This window comes from Terrapene carolina, unplaced genomic scaffold, assembly GCF_002925995.2.
Source record: "Terrapene carolina triunguis isolate 2854851 unplaced genomic scaffold, T_m_triunguis-2.0 Scaffold558, whole genome shotgun sequence".
Lineage (NCBI taxonomy): Eukaryota > Metazoa > Chordata > Testudines > Emydidae > Terrapene > Terrapene triunguis.
The window spans coordinates 2,858,404-2,881,909 of NW_020664909.1; the positions used below are offsets into that span (position 1 = coordinate 2,858,404).

The 23,506-nt window shown below is 40.9% G+C and overlaps 1 protein-coding gene across 1 annotated transcript in view; it reads right to left on the minus strand.

Annotated features, from left to right (window-relative positions):
* Nucleotides 1-962: 962 nt before the first annotated feature.
* The window catches only part of IMPG2 (interphotoreceptor matrix proteoglycan 2), an 87,591-nt gene continuing 65,047 nt past the window's right edge, over nt 963-23,506 (minus strand). The window contains exons 7-18 of the mRNA XM_029913251.1: nt 23,334-23,392; nt 20,752-20,769; nt 18,296-18,540; nt 17,199-17,284; nt 11,294-11,610; nt 8,817-10,557; nt 7,595-7,814; nt 5,667-5,877; nt 4,240-4,428; nt 3,061-3,259; nt 1,207-1,286; nt 963-1,116 (exon numbers count right to left, since the gene is read on the minus strand). Coding sequence (XP_029769111.1) covers nt 963-1,116; nt 1,207-1,286; nt 3,061-3,259; nt 4,240-4,428; nt 5,667-5,877; nt 7,595-7,814; nt 8,817-10,557; nt 11,294-11,610; nt 17,199-17,284; nt 18,296-18,540; nt 20,752-20,769; nt 23,334-23,392 — 3,519 coding nt within the window. The remainder of the gene's footprint in view (nt 1,117-1,206; nt 1,287-3,060; nt 3,260-4,239; nt 4,429-5,666; nt 5,878-7,594; nt 7,815-8,816; nt 10,558-11,293; nt 11,611-17,198; nt 17,285-18,295; nt 18,541-20,751; nt 20,770-23,333; nt 23,393-23,506) is intronic.

Below are 23,506 nucleotides of genomic sequence, written 5' to 3' on the forward strand. Positions count from 1 at the left end.
TAATGTTTTTGGATGCCCAACTTGACATCTCAGAGGGACTTAAATCTTGGGTGCTGCGCTCCCAAAATCACTAGCCAGTCCTGAAAATTTAGGCTTCTGTGCAGATACAGACAAAAGGCCTGGCTTCACCATTCCCTTTCCGTGAAGAATCTCTGCCTCTAACAGTTGTTTTTCTGGGAGTCTCATCCTTTGACATATCTCAGGAAATTGCACTGGTCAGAGTAAACTGCTGAACTAGAGGGAAATTCTTCCTCTGATCCATATATGCAGATCAAATGTACATTTGCAACAAACCAGTTCAATGGGCATTATGCACAATGTGATCTGTAGTGTGGCTCAATAACTAGTATTTTACCCTGGGACAGCAAGTATATTATTGATTTAATCATTTCTTCTTAGGAATAACAACAACCTTTTGAAGCTGTTTGTGTTTGTCAAGGACTATTCCCCCATTAGTACATTGTATTACTCACCTTAGATAGAAGGTCTCACATACCCTGCTCTAGTACCCACTGCTACTTGCAGGGGGGAATAGGCCAATGTTTATCTGTTTTGAGTATATTGTTAGTTCAAGGGCCAAGTAATAAAGCAAGCTCTATTTACAGTAAAACAATAGATTGCTGGTTACTGAAAGGTACTTGGGTGAAACATTATGAACATAACACAGAGCTGGTTATGCCTAATATGAATATGGCTTTTGGATTACAGTATTAGTATCCCTTTTAATGTTGTCTGTTTGCACCTTATAAGATGATGACTAATTAGAGTAACACAATTAGCTGCTAACAAAACACTGCAAGAGTTCAGTGCCAATGATTAATGACTAAATCTAAGAGGAATTAGGGCTAAATATTAGTATTTACAGACTAAGTCTCGATCATGCCATCCTTATTCAGGTAAGATTCTCACTGAACTCAAGGGGAATCTAGCCTGAAAAGGGAGATTGGATCAAATCTAACTAGCTATGCCATTCGAATGGTGTATGGATTATCAACATCATCCCCACTTTTCAGATGAGGAAACTGGGACAGAAATGTGAAGTGCCCAACATCCCCAGGTACATCAGCAACCAAACTGTAATTCCCATCTCTCTCCCCCACAGAATAGCCTGCCTTGCTTTAGAAAGGAGACTGTCACAGGGAATATAATAGAGAAGAGCACATGGAAAACTGCCAGAATGTTATTGAGAGAACACATTTCACTTACATTTGATGTTGTCTAACAAACTCTGCAAACTGCCGATCTTTGGCATAAAGCTCTATAATCCGTATTCTGTCCTGGATTTCCTGTAATACAAGACACACAATAATATTATAAGAACCAAAATAAAGAGCACAGCTCTAAATACTAAAAAATAACACTGAAAAGTTGGACCACGTTTACTCTGCATTACAGCTGACTAGAAGAAGAAGTGGGCTGTAGCCCATGAAAGCTTATGCTCAAATAAATTTGTTAGTCTCTAAGGTGCCACAAGTACTCCTGTTCTTTTAGCTGACTAGTATACTTTCCTAGTAAAGGAACAAACACTGGAATTGGGCACATTTTATAAATTATTGAGCATGTATAGCCTTCAATTTAAATAATTTGCAGAACACTTTAAAAAGGGATTCTAGTCATTATTTTCTTATTAAAATTGGAGCAACTCTTCAAAATTAGTGTATGTCTGCTAATATCGATAGAAGCTATTAATACAATTTAGTAAAAGTCAAGAGATTATGAATGGAGAAAATCTTTTACCCTCAAAAGATGCTACCCTTGTGCATGTACGCAAACAAAATATCCAATAATGTGGGTCTGATTCTCATCTTTACCAGTAACTATACAGACTTCAATGTAATTATTCATAATTCACAGCAGTGAGAGTGAGAGAATATTATGCTCTACATTGATAGAGACTATAGGAATAACAACTGTCATTTATACAGTACAATACTTACGACAGCCATACAAACCACTGATATACTACTGAAAATACAGCTTAAAAAAACCCTTCACGGCTGTGGGTCACAAAGTATATTCCATTAGATATGTTCTTTTAAACATGACAAAAACAGTTCTTTCTAGGGTGTGTGTATATATATGCTTAAATTGGTCAACACTACTGGTAATCCAAGATGCTAAAAATGGCTGTAGCTTTATAATTTTAGACTTCTGAAAGTTCTATATAGATTTAAAAACTGGGGGAGATTAAAGTAAAAATAATTTTAATCAATTAAACATAGAAAAATCAGTATTTCAGCTCAAGGCCTCAACAATGAAATCGGACTCCACGATAACATCCTTCCTGGGACCTGCCCTCTCCCACATTTAATTATAACTATGACTGTTACAGAGCACCTTTGAGATCTGCAGATGAATATTGTACAGAAGGGCATTAGTAGCATTTCCATCATAGACCCCATTTCCCCATCTGTACAGTAGCGGCAATGTGACTTGCTCAAGGCTTCAATGCCAGATTGCTGGCACAACTGAGACTAGAACCCTCATCTGCAGGCTCCCAGACCAGCATCATAGCTGCTGGTTACACTGCGTCTGTCTACATATAAATGTGGAAATGGGCCAACACTCCCAAACTTTGCAGAAGATTCTATTAAGAACTAAAAGCATGTGCGCATCCTTGGAGGAGATTCTAGCTATTTGACAGCTCTGAAAGAAGGCACTGCTTCCTCCAGGGATGGAGCTGGCAGCCAAGACAAGTGGCTTTTTGGGAGGACACGAACTTAAAAAAAACCTGTCCAGTTGTGTGCCTCGGCTAGGACAGGAATAGCTTTAACTGAAGCTCCATAAAAATATCAAAGTATTTAAAAGTGTAGCTGCTCAACCATGTGAAACTCCTTACAAGCCAGAATCTAGCTCTACCTGTATGTACACAAAGGAGGCAAGAAGCCATCTCCCTCTCAAACATCTGCACAGGGTGCAGCCACAAGTCTAGTATTTGTATTCTGAGCACAAGTGCTGGGAGGAGTTGTATAGTTACCAGCAGTTTTAAGACACCTCACAAGGCTCAGTCATAGTCCCACCACCTGGCACTGCGGGGAGCAAAGCTACAAAGTGACCCACCTCCTTTGTGAGCTCACTATGCTCATAAATGTGCCTTATCTCTTCACTGCTGTAATCTGTGGATGTCTCTGCACTGGTAGAGCTGTATGAGGTGAGCTGTGGGTATCTCCGATAGTAGTGGCTGTACCCAGTGGTATCACTCTCATACATAGGGTTGTACTTCACTGCATTCTCAATGGAGGAGAGGCTATCGCCCTGCCTGTGAGAGAGAAAAACAAAATACAGAGGTCAAGTGTTGCAGTCGTTCAGAGTGCTCGTCAAAACATAGATCAAAAGATCTTCAGGGTATTTTAGGCAAGAGCTGTGGAGTTCAACTCATCCCTCTGGATTAGTGAGGCCCTGGGAGAAGTGGGCTTGCTGTCTGTGTAGACTGCCACTGCCTCCTTTTGGGGGTAGGCTGCTAGCTATCCTTAACAAAGCTATTGTAAGGCCTCTGCTCAAAAAACAGTGTTTTGACAACCTTGTCAGCTAATGATCTGCATCCAATTTCCATTTGTGAAGGGAGCTTCAGAGGCTGTGATGAGGTAACTTGGAAGTCCTAGGATTTCTTTGACCTCAGTCAATCTAGTTTCAGGCCTGAAAGTAAAAAACCTATGCAGGAGGTGGCGATGGTTTATCTCATTCTAGGAATGGATGAAGATCAGCTTTTCATGCTGTCTTTGGTGCGGTTGACACAGCTGCAGTCCCTAGCAGGAGCAGATAGGGTGATGGCCGTGAGTGGTTACATTTCCTTCTCTACAAGAAATCCCACAGAGTGGTTTTTGGACAGTTGCTCAGAGGATCTTCGGGTTTGCTCATACAAGTTCAGGGCAAACCCATCCCTCTTGTGCAGATGATGCAGTTAGAAGGGTAAGTGAGGTGATACAGGCTTTGGTTTCTGCAATATACTGATGACATCCAGCTCCATATCCTCTGCCTCATCTGACCTCACTGGTGCTTTGGACATACTTACCCAGTGTTTGCATGCAAACTGAGCTTGGAGGAAAGCTAGCTGGCTGAAGTTAAATCCTCACTTGTAGCAATGTTGGCAGGTTAGAAAATCAACTAGAAGGAGTGGTGATTATACCTGCAACCCTTGAGCACATCCATCTTTTGTTACTCAGGTTTGTAATTTGGGGTTCGCATTAGAGCTGTAGCTGCTGGCCAATAGTGCTCTACAACTTTAGATGCTCTACATACCCTAATGAGTCCTCAGTGTCACTTTTTGAGTACTGGTCTCGAAGGGTCCTGGCCAGGAAGAAAATGACAGCAGATGCCACAAGAAGGAAGCCAGCCACTGAAGCAATTGCGATACCCACAACCAATGGCTCCGAGACGTACTCTTCACAGTGCTCTCCTCTGTACCACCAGTTCTCACCTACACGACATCTGTAATCCCCCACACCAGCAAAAACACAAGGAAACAAGAAAGTTAAATACTAATACCAAGAGATCAATAGAAAAAAAAATCAGATACTTTACTACTATAGCTGCCTTGAATAATTACTAAGCATTAAACTTTCTGTTGCTAACATGCCAATTAAGGTTGTTTAAGAATTTTACGGGAGTGCCATTTAGCAAATATAGGGGGATATCTTTTGTAGGGAATTTTAAATGTTAATTATTATTTGACAAAAGTGTGGTATGTGTGTATATTACAGATCTCATTAAATCTATAATACACATCTATGGTTAAAAGATAGCTTTAAAACATCCCTTTTCGTAGTTTTAAAATGTATATTTAATTTCTCTGATGTTGGTTGTTGTAACGCTTATGTGAGTTAAGTATGGATCCTAATTCCTGAGACCTTAATACTTATTGCAGGTGATTTTTTTTCTAGTCAAATAATAATTAGTATATTAATTTCCTTTTTCTTGCATCAGCTCTTCCTACCCAACCCCTGCTTTGAAATCCGTGGGTTTTTTTTAATATTATCATGGTTTCCCATAAGAAAATTACATATTTTTAATATTAGCAAGAACACTGGAATTTGGTTGAGGAGCAAAAATCATGATGGGCCTAGTTCTCCTCATACAGTTGTATAAATCAGAGTAATTCCACTAAAGTACTTAGACTTACACCAGAATCAGGCCTCAAGCCTCTGGTACCAAAAATGTACTAAATATCTAGCCTTCATCATCCTATTGTTCATTGTGCTAGTCACTCTCAATTACCTGGATAATGGTGTAGGTTATCATGCCAGCATAGTCTGCTTGTCAGAGTAGGCCAGTGTCTTTCAAAAACCGAAAACAAACGGCTCTGTTTGTTCTGGTCTTTGATCATTTGTACAGGATTCTCCCCCCCCCCCCCCCCATTTTGATATTTGTTCATAATGGTTTCTCCTCAATTGGGAGTACCATTTTTAACTCAGGTATATTGGATTTGCCTTACAAATCTGAATTTTGTAAAAGAACCAACGAAGTGACCTTTTATGATGATTTGTAGCATTTTACCACATGAATACATCAAACAATGGATTGAGTGTTAATCATTAGGGACCTCTGTCATTACACTCAACATTATGCCTTTTTTTGTTTCAGTTTTTTGGGGGGACGGGGATATAGAATAGGGAAACAAGGCTGGTACTTCCTGTTTCTGAAAGCCACTAAGACAAAGGATAACATACCTACATATGGCCCCTTGTCCTGGGATTATGTCGCACTTCCCATCATTTTGGCAAAAGTCTGGTTGCAGGTCACAGATGCTATTACAGGGCAATCCTTCAATGCTTAGATAGCCAGGATAACACACACACTCTGCCTCACCACTCCAGCGATTTACTAAGCATTCGGAGAACTCATTGCAAGCCTGGAACTTGCAAGGATCCGCTTGATCTCCTGAAAACAGAGAGAGACAGAGAATGTAGATAACAGATTGGTAGTTTTTAGCTACCTGGTCTGCTCTACGTCAATGAGCATTGTTACCTACCACACTGAAAACCAACCAAGGAGATCATTCAAGACTCCTGGTCATTCTTAATACAAATATAGCATTTCTAATGCATAGATCTGAAACAGCTTTGCCAAAGAGCATACGTGGTGTTAACCTCTTTGTACCCCACTTTCCCATCTATAATATAGGGATAAGTGACTTGCCCAAGGCTAGACAGTGAGTCAGTGGAAGAGCTGAGCTCAGAACTTAGGTCTCCTGCCCCCCATTTTAGTTCTCTAGCCACTGGACTATGCTGCCTCTTTCATGCTTTCCATCATTGGAACTTTTGCCATTTCTCAAAGTTACACTCTGCTTAAAATACAGCTGAACTCCAACAATATCCATTATAGAAGAGCTGTATTACAGCCGTGGGGAGAGCGTAGTGAGGTTTGTATGTATCCTTGCAGTACGCACAGTGTGCTACACAATGTGTGCACACAGAGGAAGAGGCTGCACTTTCATTGATCCCTTATCTATCACCACATCCCACTGAAATCTGAACCATAAAATGACATTAATTATTAAGGACAGTTTAAAAATCAATACTGAAGATTTTTCTAACCAAATTAGATCATCTCTCCCCTCTCTGTTGGGAGACAAGCTACTTCAATGCAGTAATCACCATTTGCCAATACATATCGCAGTTATTTCCTGTTTTTAGTATAGGGAAAAATATTTCTCCGTTGCTAATCTATGCTAACTATTGGCAAATGCTGACTCCTTAATTGCAAGCATTGTATTACGGTGAGGTATCTCCTGGAGATCATGTTTTTGCACAAATATCTCTGGAAACAGAGGAAGAGAAATATAGAAAACAGATTTTTCCCCCCCCTTAACCAGAGGAATTGATTAAGGAAAGGTCTTTTTCACTGTTACTGAGATCAGACCCAGAATTCCAGAGTAAAAATTCACCCTCTTTTGGGAATTAGATTAAAGACGCAAGAATAGCCAGAAGATAGAAGTCCAACTTGGAGTCAATCTACAGTGATAAGTTATGTAATATTAAAAAGTGACCTGAGGAGTCATGATAATTAACATGTTTGTTATAATGAACCAGGAGCAGCTGCTAGGACATTAACCCTATTTACACAGTGTGTTAATGCCATGACTCAACGTTGTGTTCCAACGGGAAGCAATTTCCCAGTATATTTACACCCTTGAATGAGTTATTTCTGTGAGGAAGGAGCTTCCTGCCTAGGAAGAACTGCATGGAAGAGTCCAGCCAAATGAGGGAGCCAGGAACATGAGCGTGCTGGAGTGGGAGGGAGGCTGGGAAAAACAGGGGCCAAATTCTATGTTCTAACCTTCCCTCTGCCTGCAACCACAGTGAAGTTGGTGGAGTCGCATAGGATGCAAGTCACCACCAAACATGGCCCCGAACTTCTCTAGGAGGCCGTAAAGTTTTGGTGGATGTTGGTCCCACTTTGCCTTAATCTGCCCCGCTAAACAGATTGGTTTTCACAGTTTTAAAAACTCTGCTGACACCAAGACTGAGAAGAGTGATGGTGCTCTTCTCTAAGATGCTGAGATACTGAGAAAGTCTGCTCTGTTTTTGAGCCCCAAGCATATTTGACTTAGCAGACGCTACTCACTGCACTGGCAGCACTCCCACACTGTCATTACCTGATTCCACGTCCAGGGAGTACTTGTCAATGGCCAGGTTCATGGTCTGGTAGGCAGTGTTGCAGAAGTCTTCCAGAATGATATAGACCGCATTTGTGACATTACGAGGCACAGGTTTTTCAAACTTCATGCGACTGTTCACAACAATACTGCCATTCCTGAAGTTAAGGATTTCGAGATTCTGGAAACCTGTTAGATTGGACTGGAGGTAGGGAACCAGCTGCAATGTAGGAAACACAATATCTGTACTGATATATAAATACGATAGAAGATTTATTTCTGAATCTATTGTCTAGGCCAATTGTAATGCTATTACATCACACACAGAGACTAGATATTTCGTCCCAATCACATTCAAAAAAGGTATCAAAACTTTACCCAGCTGAGGCCCTACTGGCAGCTTATCAGGAGTCTGAGAGATTCACATAATTTTCATAATATAGAGCAAATCACTGCACGCTTCCTGTTCTATAATAGAAGTGCATCCCACTGGATGCAGTGCTCCATCTTGATCCAAGCAAGCTCATACTGCATAACACGACTTATCTCTTGGACATCACCCTTCATACTCCAGACAAACTATTTGATTTTCAGTTTAAAATCTGATAATTACTCCTGTGGCATTCTGCTACCCATTGGCTATTTAAGAGATCAGTAGATCCATAGGCAGTTTAATTCACTGAGCTACAGATTTAATAAAATAGTTGCTCTAAATAAAAAAAATCTTAAAACAGGTGAGAGCATCCTGTAACATATCACTCTGCACTCCCAATTATTTTACCCATTGATAGATCAAATGAAGACACTGTTTGGAAATGTGTGAACACAAGGGGCCAGTGGAGCCGATTAAAATACATGATTTACAACAGCCAAGCATCTGTCCCCGTATTACTAAGTATTTAAGAGACTTATTTTTGCCTTGGTAAATCTGTCCCACACACAAGTGAAATGTCAAAATTTGAGATACTAATATTCAAATAAAAGCGTTACATTTTCCAACCAAATTCTCCCACTACAGGATAAAAATAACATCCACTATCATAAATATGAGCTACTCTCAACCTGTGGTATGTACTAGGCTGCTATAATTTTGTTGCAAACACTTTCTCTCTGTGTGTGTGTCTCTTTCCCGCCTTTAATCACATGCACTGTAAGAAAAGATTTTAACTTGGGGCTTATAGTAGCTGCTAGTAACAGATATTAATTATAAAGCGAATCTTACCAGTTCTAAGAATCGTTGCTCCAGTGCCTTATATTCTGGGGAATTTTTATTGAAAAGGTCCTCTGAAAACATCATGTTGGTAACACGGAGGCTAAAGAACACCACTAAAGCTCGTGAGGACGTGGTAGTGTTGCGATTTGCATGCGTGGGCCAAGCTACGCTGGCCATCTCTGTGGAGTGGACATTAGTAGATACCTCCATGCGACTATCAGTCATACTTCTTTCTTCCAGGTTCATCTCGTGAGGATACAACATTGTGCCCACATGATCCAGATCCACTGAAGTATCCTGTACTCTCGTAGTCATGTCCTCCCCCAATTTTGTTGAGCTAACAGTAGGCTGAGATACTGTATATTGTGTAGTAGGGAAACTGGACAGAGAACCAATAGGATTCTTCGTTATAGTCACTGTTGCAAAAGAACCCACTGCCGTATTTAAGCTACTAGGGGTACTAGTATCATGGTCTGTACTAGACCGTCCAGTGAAATCCTCTGAACCAGTGGCCAGCTCCAGTAAATAAGGAGCTATGGTTGAAACTTCAACCCTAGTCGGTGCTTCAAATTGCATGTCTTCATCTGCAGGTTTCTCAGATGCCCTTTCAGTGTTGTGAGTAGGCCAAATATTTATTGGTTTCACAGCAAGTGATCCAGAAGCTTGTTGAGTTGTCAAGTGCAAATCTGGAGTTTGCTGCTCCTCCATTAAAACATCAGTGACTATTTTTTCCATCGTAGGAGTTGCTGTCAGGACTATTTCTGGCTTGAGGAGCCCAGTCCATGAGGAATCCATGTCTTGGTGTCCTATTGTAACAGCTACACCTGTCTGGACCATTGTGGATGGTTCTTCTGGCTTTGTCCCTTCCCTGTTTTGGTTTCCTATTGCTTCATAAATTATTTGATGATCCTCACTGGAATCTTCAGCTTGTTTTACATTGAATGTCCCTGTAGATGTAAGGAGATGACCTTCTATAGAGAGATCTTTTTTATGTGGTGAGATGGAGGTCTGTTCATCTGCCATATCTAAAGAAGAATAGTCTACTGAGGGCTCATTTGCAAAGGATGAAGGATAATCAGACATGCCTGATGCCTCTGATGTTTGCATGGACAGTTCCACATTCAAGGTTTCTTGTGTCCATAACATAGGCACCTGCTGAGTTGCAGTTTCTGAAAGTCCAGGTACATTTGATTCAGAGTCATCAGTGAATTCTCCTCTTGCATTGGTCATGCCTCCATCCTCAGGATTACCATTTAATTTCTCTAAAGAATCAATGATATAATCTAGGATCTGTTCCTCAGGAGTATCCTGTGCTCTGATTAACAGAGAATCATTTTTATCTTTCAGCCAGCTTTCAGGAAGATGGTAGAAAACTGGCTCTAATGTTGCTATGCCCCACGGCCATGCCTCTTGACCTGAAGCATCAAATGCTGATCCAGATCCATCCTCATATATAATTTCTCCTCCTGGATACAGATCGGGTTGCAGAGGGTTCACCTCTAAATATACTTCTCCGTCCTCCAGACTGTCATGGGATATAGAGTCTATGTCAACGGGCGTGGCTTCTCTTGCCTTCTCTGTAGAGATCACTCCCTCATTATTAGGCTTTGTTTCTGATGTAGAGGTCATTGTTGGTATAGAAGTCGGAGGAACCACAGAAGTGTCTGTGGATGGCATTTCTTTTGGCGCAAGATGAGGGTGTAGACTGGAAGGCAGAAGAAAGCCTTCCGACACTCCAGCATCTTCAAACACAAAGTCAACAATTTTCATTTAGTTGCAGCTTATGCAATTTTAGCTTGTCAGACTCTATTTCTCTTATCTCCCCAAGGATCAGTAACTCTGTTTTTTCCCATTAAATACCTTGATCTCCTTACATGCCAAAGTTAGAAGTATCTATTGCCGATTTATCTACTGCTGTATCCAGCTAAAACTACTTGGCAGTGTTTCTGTGAAATGGAATAACGGGGATCGTGCATACACCATTAGGGTATGTCTACACCCAACCGCTAGTTCGGCGGCTGGCAATCGAAGTTCTGGGTTCGATTTATCGCGTCTTGTCTGGATGCGATAAGTCGAACCAGGAAGTGCTCGCCGTCGACTGCGGTACTCCAGCTAGACGAGAGGAGTACCGCGGAGTCGACGGGGGAGCCTGCCTGCCGCGTGTGGACCGAGGTAAGTTCGAACTAAGGTACTTCGAACTTCAGCTACGTTATTCACGTAGCTGAAGTTGCGTACCTTAGTTCGATTTGGGGGTTTAGTGTAGACCAAGCCTTAATCTCTTTAGGGACAAACAGGTCTTATTAGTTGCTATAAACATTTCAATTTAGAAGTTGGCTCTTTTTAATCACATGCACACTCTGAAGGTGAAACTGACTGAATACATAGGAGTTTCTAGGAAGTTGTTTTGGAGGGCCCTGGCTCCTGAGCACAAGGTAACATTGTCACCCAGACTTCAACTTTTGTAAATGAAGTGAAGTAACTTACCATCTTCTAAAGAAGCAGGGATAGACAGCCATTCCTGAGAGTCCACGGGAGAGCCATTTTCTAACATTGATGGGGTGCCAGAATGAAGAGTCTGGCCCCCTTCCTCTAGTCTCATCCCACCAGGAGAAGAAGTGAGGACAGCCTTTGGTGTTGAATTCAAGTTGTTCTCAGAGTCCAGGTTTTCGGATCTTAACCAGATTTCATTGCCATTGGACTGTTCACTATCAAAGGTGAAACCTGGTTTGGTGAAATCAAGTGGCAAGATATTGCTTGCAGTTGTTGCATCTGCAGAGGGCCACTCAGCTAAAAGGGCATTATCCTGAAAGATAAATCCATAATAACCTATTATTGTGTGACTTGTGTCTGCATAAGGACTGCACACAATATGCTAAGTAGTACAGTAATTGTTAACTAGTAGCAGCTTCTGATTGATGGGCTTCTGTTTCCCTGATTAGGGGATAACATGCAGTATCCAGAGGTTCCAAACTGTAAGGATTAGCAATGGGTGCCTCTGTTAGTAAGTTATAGGGGCAGGGCTGCATACGCCTCATCATGCATGTGGCCTACATTTTAAGTCAGCCCATGTTCATTCCAAAGGACAGGATCATATACAGATTCTTTAGAGGAGAACAGCAGCATTCTTTGAAAATGATATTCAATAGCAGTGGGATACTGTGGATTAGAATGTGCACTACTTATGCCCATCTGTTTTCCTTTTACCAACTGAAAGAATTTACTGATGTGTTAGAAATAAGGTTACGATTTTGTCACAGTTATTTTTAGTAAAAGTCAGGGACAGATCATGGGCAATAAACAAAAATTCACGGAAGCCCATGACCTCTCCCTGACTTTTACTAAAACTAATTGTGACAAAATGGGCCAGACGGGGGATGAGAGCCCAAGCCCTGCTGCAGGAGGGGAGGGGGCCCCCTGCCACCAGTGGTAGATGGGAGCTGTGGGGGCCCCGTGGCAGCTGGGAGCTCCAATCCCGCCGTCCCGAGGCTGAAGTGGAAAATGTCACAGAAGTCTCTGGAAGTCACAGAATCAATGACTTCCATGACATAATCTTATCCTTAGTTACAAACCAGTAATATTCAATTAAATTTTTCACAGGTCAGATAAAGGAACTTGCGTATCTTGGCAGGCTAAAAGGCTCTCTCTAGGGTCACAGGGCTCTCCGGGTGTTTGCTCTCTAGGGAGCCTGCCAGGGATTGCAGCCGTTCAAAAGTGGTGTGCCGGATTGTATTTATTTATCTCAAAATAAAAGGCTAAGCATGCCAGCGTCTTGCAAAGAAATAATTATACAAATACACCACAATGCTATTAAAACAGCATGCTATACATATTAATTCTATTAAAAATATTAAATTAAAACTGGAAATTAAACTCATGAGAAATTAAATGAATGGACATCTAATTTCCCTTTCTTATAGCCTGATATTTTGACAGCTGCTCTGTGGGGTTTTTCTTCTTTTTCTGAAAAACTACTGCGCTGGATGCAATCAAGTTAACTGATGAAAGCACGTCAATTAATGATTGCTTTACGTTACGTAAGCACCCGATTAAAAGTGTACCCCTGTAAATCAAAATGTATCAACAAAATCTAGCTTCAGTGTGTTTAAATATAAATTAAAAGTTTATAAATTAAATCCATGGCATGATTATAGAGGGAAAATAAATGGAAATGCATCTGCCCAGCCCCCATCAGTTCTGCCCTCTAGCTCTTCCATCTGCCCAGCACTCTAACCCCCAATCTGCCTGGCCCCCCCATTAGTTCTCACCTCTAGCCCCACCCTGCTCTCAGCCCCCTGCCCCCTTATCTGTGGCCTTCCCAGCCTCATCTCTGCTCTTATTGGGATTCTTCACCCAACCATCACAGCCCAGGTTGGGTGAAGGTTGCAGTAGGGTCCCCCTCCCCCTTCTGAGGCCTGGTGGGAAGGCTCCAGGGGTTCTTCACCTCCCTCTTCTTTCTCACATTGGGTATTACAGGGAGTGGGGCTGCCCTGAGCTGCAAGGCTCTTTCTGCTCCCTCCTTCCCCTGCCCCTCCTGTGAGCTGGGAGGGCTCCCCTCCTCCTCCTCCCCCCACCCTTCCTACAAGAATAGGCTAGGCTGCTGAGGGGTGGGGAAGAAAGCTGTGCTGCTACTTCCCAGCAGGCAAGAAGGATCAGCTGATGCTCAGTGGCGGGCCAAATGGGAGGTCTTCATGGGTTGGATGTGGCCCATGGGCCGCCAATTAAAGAACAATGTTATAAGCTACCCATCAGCTGACTCAAGTGCCCCTGACTCTAATATAGAAACCCATCCGTCTCCTTGTAGTTCATAGACATATTTGGGTAACAACACACACTTTTTTTAAAAGCCTGTTAAAAGAGTGGAATCTATAAGAGGAGGAAGAATGTTTAGAACTTACATAGTGCTTTTCATCTCCAAGCTAAATGAAATGCAGAAAGCAAACAAACAACATACATGGTGAAAAGCAAATTTGATTTCAAAGCTTTTCTTTTTCTTTCCTACACTATACTTGTGTGGGCATCATAACAATCATAATGCTTAGCACTTTTCATCCTCAAACATTAATCTATCCACACAGTACGTCTGTGAGATAGGGTAGGTATTGTCTCCATTTTGCACATAATGAAACCAATGCAGGGAGATTAACTTAACCAAGACCGAAGAGGGGGTCAGCATGTCATCTGTGACTAGAATTGAGGAGCCTGGCTTCCATTCCTTGGCACAGAAAAATAAACCAGGCGGGCAGTGTGCACACCAGTGCTCATTCCCCTAGTATGAATACTCGTCAAAGACTCGTTTAAGCTCAAATTGTCAATATCAGATTGCAATCTGTGATGTGTGGGCCCCTATCCTGCAGTGTAATTCACTAGTGCAGGCCCTTTGACTCCACCAAGGAGAGGGGTCCATGCTAGCAAATTACACTGCAGGACACGTTACTTATATAATTCATCCAATAAGGGAATAGAAACAATACCATACAATTTATGTAATGAATCTATAGGTGTGTGAATTGTGAACACTCACAATTGACTCTTCACAGTCTATACCAGGGGTCGGCAACGTTCGGCACGCGGCTCGCCAGGGTAAGCACCCTAGCGGGCTGGGCCAGTTTATTTACCTGCTGACGCGGCAGGTTCGGCCGATCGCGGCCCCCACTGGCCGCGGTTCGCCATCCCGGGCCAATGGGGGCGGCGGGAACCCGCGGCCAGCACATCCCTCGGCCCGCGCCACTTCTCGCCGCCCCCATTGGCCCGGGACGGCGAACCGCGGCGAGTGTGGGCCGCTATCGGTCGAACCTGCCGCGTCAGCAGGTAAATAAACTGTCCCGGCCCGCCAGGGTGCTTTCCCTGGCGATCCGCGTGCCGAACGTTGCCGACCCCTGGTCTATACCTAAGAATTATTCTGAAGTAATTTGCAAATGATGAATAAATCTGAGAATTTAATTATCTGTGTTTGAACAATTTGTGAACAGGACAAAAAAATGTTAATTTCACAGAATAAGCTGTTTTCTTGTGAATTATTTGTTCAACTCTTTAACAAGTATTTGCCTTTCCTATTTTTATAACTAGCCATTATTCCACTCCTGATATCTTTGTAGGCTGTTTTCATTTTAGCGACTGCAAGCTATCAATGAATTGAAAATTAATATATACAAGTTATGTGCTTCAGGAGCAAAAATCTTCAATGTGTGTAAAACTATCAGGGTTTGTTTTGTTTTTTCCCAAGATTAGCCAAATAAGTATTAAAAAGAACAAACATAAAAACTGGTATCAATAACTTTTCAATGCAAAATTTTTAAATGTTAGCACGCAGGTGCCAGGAATTGCACTTCATCATTTATTTAATGTGGAGAGGTGTTCCTATGACAACTAATGCATTTCAAAGATTCTTGTTATGGTACAATGTTATATTAACAAGTTTAATATTAGAGTGGCAAGTTCTGTTTTTGCCAATATTATTTGAATGGCTTACTAATATGACAGATCACTGCAAAAACAAAAAAATCCCAATTTTCCATTTCTTGCTGCCAGAAAGACATTACATTCAATAATCCAGCCTATTACAACAACCACCTCTGATTTAAATCTTATCTGCAGGATTTGAGAGAGATACAGTGATGAGGATTTGTAAAATTTAAAGAGAGGTGGATCTAGAGTTAATTGATATCTGCTACTGATCAGTTTGTGAAGTCAGGATAGTCCCACAAAAATATGATGAAATTAAAATAGAGTCCTTAAAATTTTAACTATTTCTACAGAGGGGCTAATACAAAATATAGCAGGACTCATTTTCTCACTGGCACTTAATTTCTCCCGTATAGCTTTAGCTGTGTAGAACAGATATTGCAACTGAGCAATTAAAAAAATTCAGCCTTGTTTTCTGTTTGTAAACTGTCCATAAGCAATTTGATTTTCTTATTGAAATTGTTTCCTAAATAATTTCTGTATTGTCCATTGCACATAGGAGCTTGCTGCAAGTATTCATTATCTAAAATTGAAGCTCTTGATTGGAAATGTAGGTCACATGCTATTGTTTCTATTCCTTGACTGGATAAACAGAGCTATTGGAATCAGGTTTCTAGGTGCAAATACTTGCTTTTACAAGTTCATAATTCCCTTCCAGAAAATATTCTCAAAAATCCAGTTAAAGTGAATTGCTGCAAACTTTCCTGTCAATAAATTCATTTGCTAGAATATCTGCAGAAAGTGAACAGAGAAGGGATGTAAGCACAGCTAAAGTTATTTCTTTTATTCATGCATGTATGGAACATTTTTAACTATTCACTCATCTCTAGTAAATATACAATATAGAAAACCAATCTCTACAAATTAGCCAATATATTCATGCTGTTCACCATAATCAATCTGTTATGGCAATTCCATGTAAATTTCTAGGTTGCATAGGTTTATTTCTGAAGTTTTTATTCAGCTAAAGATTCCCACTAAAGTAAGTGATACTACACATATTAATATACTGTATATTAATATAATGTACATCATAACATACACTCATATGAAGTCAATGGGAGTTTTACTTGAGTGAGGACTTAAGGGACTTGGCCTGAAATTAAGTGTGCCCAGGCTCTCAAAACTATCTGCATAATGGGCCAGATAAAAACAGATTGGATCACCACCAAATTCAGGGATGTTCAGAAGCTGTGTCTGAATTTTGTGGCTTAATTTCAACTTATCTCAATACGTATATAGTCAGGTGTTGCCTTAAATGCCTTCAACTTTGGAGCAAGCTTGGACATATAAAAATGAAACTACTGGCCAATATTTTTCTAGATTTCCTTTGCTGTTACTGAGACATAGGTTTGTTTTTATAAAAACTGAGCCCTGCACTTCTCAGTGATAGCAGTACAGCTGCAAAGGAGGAACAGGAGTTATATTTTAATCTAATCTCTTCCATGGGCAAAATTTCCCCTCACATCTACCTCTTCTGTTCCAAGAAAAGGCTCAAATGATACTCTTCAGTTGTGAGGACCATCATTTCCCTATGAAGCCATCCATAATCAAAACATTACAAGAAACCAGAAGGGAATCCTAAAATGAAGAAGTGGTTAGACAGGCTATAACAAGTACACAGTACTGACTTGTACTGAAAAGAACAGATCAGCTTCTATTGCAGGAGGCGTGCCACTCTCCTAAGACTAAATATTTCCCAAAAGGAAGACTTTCAAAAGAGAGCTCTCTCATCAGACTGTATGTCTCTATATTGTGTGTATTTCTGAGCATTCATTTTGTATTTCAAACATGGCAGAGAGCTGTGTTTTTGGATTCTGACTATACTTCCACCGTTTAGAGTTAAACTTTCGGTTGTGTTTGTAAGTAGGCGTCTGGAGGACAAATCAGAGTCATTAGAATGAGAATGCAGTGCAGAAATGTACTTACATCAGCAGCTTCTGGAGACTCAAGAACAGTTGGATTTTCAGTAATCCTGGATGTGTCTTCAGGTGCAGGGGAGAGAACTTCTTTCACTGTGGAAATAAAAGATACGTTGTTAAATCACAGTTCATATGGAATGGTTATTGTAGTTTATATGATGCCAAGTGTGTTTTGTTGTCTTTTTTTCCTCCAAATGCTGTCACAGCTGGGGGTGCCTGAAAATAATTAAAAGCAGAGGATAAGAAAACATTCAGCATTTGAAGGTGTTCACTGTCCAATTTATCACCCCAATTTGCACTTAGAGAATCCTGTGAAAGGTTGCACTAGCACTGCAAGGAAGTTGTTTGTAGAAGCATCAGGGTACTCTGGATAAAACCCTCACTCATTTCTCCTCTCGCCATCTCATATTTGCTTCCAGGATCTTCTCAAAGTGCTCATCAGAATGATTGAGAGTCTGGAATGCCCTTTATCAGTCACACTTAAAACAAGGATAGAGGAAGGATAACGACCTAGATAGATAACAATTTCCACTAGCAACAGGGAGGACATCGAGAAGACAGCACTTACCAGGCACTGGTCTGTGCTGCCAGGGCCCAACTCAGCATTACTAGGCTGAAATTCATCCTAGTACAGAGGGCCCGCCCTATGCATCACTTGAGCTCCATTTAAGTGGCACATAGGGCCTTGTGCAGGCCTTCTGCACTGAGCTGAATTTCACTCTTACAGAATGTCATCAGCATCATCCTACTGTAAGAGGACATACAATATCATACAAAGTATATATTTTGGGTGGAATGTGTATTTCCTTTCAGTTACTGACGTACGATTGAAACCATCAATGCACACCTTAAAAATTATACATCACAATGTTAAATTAATTTGAGAGTGGCTAATTTGGTGGGTTAGGGATAGGATCCTACCAGTATTGATCTGCTTTGATTTTGATAAAATCAGGAGAAAAGGAGGAGCCCTGTGGACCATACCACTACATATAACTTCCTCCTTTTGAGAGAATAGCTCCTAATCCCTCACACCACATCCTTCATCTTTTTTAAACATAAATTCTGATTAACAGACCACAGCATTTCTTAAGTAATACACACCATTAATGAGCTGGAGAGAGTCAGGGTCCAAGGTCAAAGAGATGTTTTCAAGCAAAGAGTTCTTTTGAAGGATTTCAGCAATATAAGTTCTGAAGTCACTGATTGTGTAAACAACAGTTGGGTTATCCTCAAGTTCTATGAAGGAGTTGTCCTCCACTTTGTTGGAATGAAGGTTAATAAGGTCCCAGGTGGCATTGCTGATGGCTTCCCCAACAAACGTGACAGCGTAGTGAACCTCCACACCACTGTGGTTTTATAAAGAAAAAAGGAATTATAGATCAGAGCTAAACAGTTGGCCAGCTATATCATGCACTCTGGTAGTTTGAGGAGCCAGGTCTCACACTTAGAAAAGATACAACAGTTTAAAGGGGGGTCTTTGGTAAAAATATATTTAATTATTTTTATGTTTGTCTCTCTCTGTAAAATGTATCACAGTTGTAGCAAAATCTTCAGAGAGCGCGCCACTCAAACTCAGAATCTCATATTTCCAACACCATGACAAGACTAAATATTTGGCTTTATGTCATAGTCATTAATAGGGCCAACCAATATCCAGAAGTGGAAATATTATGTGTGAGGAGCCCAGGTTTTTACCAGATCTTGTCAACCCCATGAATGGCTTTGAGACATGGAATCAGCCTGGGAAAATGTAAACAAACAAATATAAAAATTTGAGAGTCCTTGATCATCCCTAGTGGACAGGTTGTGCAATTTAAACCTGCTTTAAATGGTGCTCTTGATAGATCTAAAGATTTGTTTATATTATATGCCCAGAAAAGTGCCTATTTATAAGAATGTAGTTGCTCTCATTTATTTTTATTAAGAAGCTTTTGTTTTGTAAATTTGTATAGCTGAATTATTTGTGCCAATCCTACTCTATTTTCTGAATTTTCTTCCCCACAAGACAATGCAGTAATCAGAGTTACCATACACAGAGCGTAAGCACCAGGGAGCTTTAGTTAGTGTTTCACACTTTGACTGTACAAACCGCACAATGAGAAAATGGGGTTGTCTATGAAGTACCAGGAAACCCTGCTCCAAAGATGGGTTTTCCTCCTGCCGTAGAGCTGGAATGCATTCCTAATCAATGGCTGGGCTTAGAGAGACCTGCAGAGCTAAGCGCAGTTCAGATGTAAGCAGCAAATGAAGCTGCACTAAAACCACAACTCTGCTGGAGTTTTGCTGTTGCCACCTTGGCTGAATTTCACCCATTGTAGGCATATAATGGGCACTAAGTATCACTATGGGGAATGGAAACAGAGCACAACAATGAAAAGACGGGGCAAAAATCAGAACCCAATATGCTGGATGAGAATAATATCCGGATTTAATAAAGCCATGCTATCAGTTGCAGCTATTGACTGCAATTAATAACTACCGTCATCCACCTGAAATGGACCCAAACATCTGTTCCTTGGAGCAGAGTTTCTCTGAATAGATTCTTGTGCATCCTTTCTTGCAGAAGTGCATGGGAGCAAGGGGATGGCTTAAATACTCTGCTGTTTTTACAGAGATTTTTTCTTTTCAATCCCTTCTTCTAAAATCAAATGCTGCTTCTCCATAAGATTGTTTATGGAAACCAGCTTTTATATTAAGATGTGTATTAGAGGGAATTTATATTTGACCTTTAATGGATTAGGAGCCCACAGTTCATTGACTTTTGGGAACTTACCTGACAAAAAAGGTATCAAAGAGAACACTCTTTGAAGCCTGTATTAATTGGAAATTACTTCAAAATTCTTCAAATGAATAAGGGCTTCAAAGAGTGTTCCCTCTTTGATTGTATTTTAGGAAATCTCTACCAAAAGGTCAATAAACTGTGGGCTCCTAATCCATTAAAGGTCAAGTAACTCCCTCTAATGTATATGTCTCTCTCTCTCTCTTTGATATATATATATAAACATTCCCCAGACAGGCCCAGTCTGATCTCTCCTTCCAGCTGAAGAAGGTTGATTACAACTTCCACTCAGGTTCACATCCACGCTGGCCTTCAAACAGCTAAATGGGGTTTGCTTGAGATGTACAATTGTCTTAATGTATTTGGCTTTATACAGTAATAAAAAAAGAGGTACGGTATCTATAAATGGCTCTAGGTGCCCTGTCACAAATTGCAATTCAAAAACAGTAAACAGCAGTTAAACAATTTTATTTGCTTTCAACTAGAGAGTCCTACAAAAAACATAGCTCACTAACTGATTCATGTTTAGGCAGAGTTTCCTATGTAACTCTTTCTGATTACCAGTTAAATAAGAAAATTGGATTAGACTATCTGAGGCCTAAAACAGATCAGCTACTTGTAGTTTAAAGTAAATCTACAGCAAGGGATAAATTTTTACTGGATGTATCCTTAATTCTGGAGCCATAACCACACTGTCATAATAACTGGTAGTCTCATGCAATTAGCAAGCCTGTCTAAATTTACACTACGACAATAAATATACATATGTTGCCTTTACCTGTCATCATCAGGAGACCTAAACATTAAAAAAGAAATAAATATGTTAAATGAGAAACAGTTTTGTCCTTCCATTTAAGTCTTCTAGTTCAGCGGTTCTCAAACTGTAGGTCGGGACCCCAAAGTGGGTCACGACCCCATTTTAATGGGGTCATCAAGGCTGGAGTTAGACGTGCCTGGGGCCAAAACCCAAGCCCCACCACCCAGGGCCAAAGCCAAAGTGCAAGGGCTTCAGCCCTGGGTGGTGGGGCTCAGGTTGCAGGCCCTCGGCCTGGGGCTGAAGCCCCTGGGCTTTGGCCCCACCCCACCTGGGACAGCGATGCTCGGGCAGGCTTAGGTTTCAGTCCCTCCTCTTGGGGTCGTGAAGTAATTTTTGTTATCAGAAGGGGGTCACGGTGCAAGGAAGTTTCAGAACCCATGTTCTCGTTTACTTCTTACAGTGACAGCTCTGACATGATACAGAACAGGCAAATTTGAAAATAAATCAAATTAAATAGCTTACAAGTAAAAAATGTTATTCTGCTATATAAGGGACCCAATTCTGGTTTCACTCAACTTAATGGGAGATTCACTACTGGCTTCAATGGGACTAAAAGTTGTTCTACTAAGTCAGTACAATTGTATATATATATATCAGGGGGAAAAAACAGGCACAATAATGTTACTTAGGGCTACTTTACAAACATGTTTACTTATCAAAAATTAGTAGGATATCCTTGCTGGAATATTTTGCCAGAACCAGCAAGGCCTTCTCCACAGGTGCAGCCCCATGTAGTGCACGTGTAGCTACACATCACAGTGAAAGGCAAACTGTCTACAACGTGGCATTAGCTACATGCAGCAGTGAAAGTCTCTGGCAGGGGAAAGACCCTGGCAGCTCCCCAAACCTTTCCCTGCTGCCTCCCCAGTGCCAGAGCCTTTCCTCAGTGCTGGAGTCTCTCGCTGCGATGGGGAAAGGCTCCAGCAGCAGGGAGGCAGTGGGACAGTGTAGACAGGGGAAGCACTGCTTGGGCATCTAAACAGACAGCTGTGTAGGCAGGGCATACACTCTAGGCTTCTGGCATGTCTTTACACGCCTAAGCCGTACACACTGCTGCTTATACCCATGCTAGGGGTGTGTGCAGTGTACGTACTCTGCACGCTGCTGGGGCTGATAGGAGGTAGGAGAATGGCATTAATGGAGATGGAAACCATTTCTCTACAGAACTGGTATGACATACGCTGAGACCGTGCAGGCTTTTCTACGCCGCCACACCCGTGTGTTTTAATTCGGACTTCTGCTAAAAGTGAGAACTGAAAGAGCTGTTTCCATGCTCCTGCAAAGCTTAGTTTCCCTTGCAGAGACCGCAAACAAGGATAAATATTAGGGAGAATGTGATGTGGCCATTTATCAACTACAATCCATTTTATGAGACCACCACTGCTATTTTACACACCTAAAGATCAACTAATAGTTGCCAATTATTAACAAACCATCGCACACTGGGCTAGATTTGAATTTGTCACTACACAAATGGGCAAATCCTACCAAAACAGGCCCACAAATAACCTTTTGAATGTTTTATTATTTCATTCTGTAACAGCTTTTCTATGGCACTCATAACCATAGCATTTGAACCCCATCACAACCCCTCCCCCCCAAGTGTACACAGGGAACTGAGGCACAGAGAGGGTGAGTGACTTGCTCAAGATAATCACAACAAGTCCATGGCAGAGCTGAGAACTGAACCCAGATTTCCTGATTCCCAATCTGGTGCTCCAAACACAAAAGTATCCTTTGTCCCTTGCCATTTTTGCTTCTGGTGAGTATTGTAGCAACTGAGTTTACTGGCAGGAATATTCAGAGAAACATTGACTTATAAATCAACGAGTGCAAAATGTTAATGGCAGATAAATTTCAGATTCATACTCCTGAGTAGTCACATCAGAAACCTAATCCTAAAAATTATCCTCAATCCAATCAGGAAACAGAAACATGTCATGTGACCTGTGCATCCAATCAAATCAGTTCAAATCTCAATTTCAAGTACTTGCTACAAATCACTTGGAAACAATCTTTACAAAAAAATGACTCTGTGAATCATTTTGAAGAACAAATAAATTGGAGAAACTCAGTCTTTTCACAGAATATTCATGAACAGAAAGACAGGCAAAGATCAAATTATTCATCTAGTTCTCTTTGTGACTTAGAGGTGAAATGTTAGATATTTCATCATTAACCTTCTGAGCCACTCAATCTTCCCTAATAGACTGGATAAAAAGTTAAGTACACTCAAAGTTTTCCCAAGAGTGTTTGGATTCCTCTGCATTTAATACTAACCTGTGTCAAATTATGAACATTTGAGAATCTTGGAGAATTATCAAATACATATCTTACATGGCAAAAGATATGTTTATTGTATTTAAATCCCTAGGACAAAGAAACAGGGGCAGACATCATGAGAGAGGCTTTAACTGACTTCAGTGGCAGAAGAAAGAACAGCTGATCAGATTTGTCCTCTGTGGCAGTGATCAGTAAAAGCTGTGTAGGTCAATTATGAGAGCACTAGTGTTAGGTGTGTATGCCTTTATAAATCTATTTACCTGAATTCCAGCACATGGATATTATTGTATCCAGGTAATTCTTCAAATGCATTTTTTACCTATTTGGGAAAAACAGAGAGATAAATATAATTTACGAAAAATAATACAGTTACTTTTTTTCCTATTGACTTATAGCATTAGACAGAAATGGAAAAAATGTTTAGGAAATATTT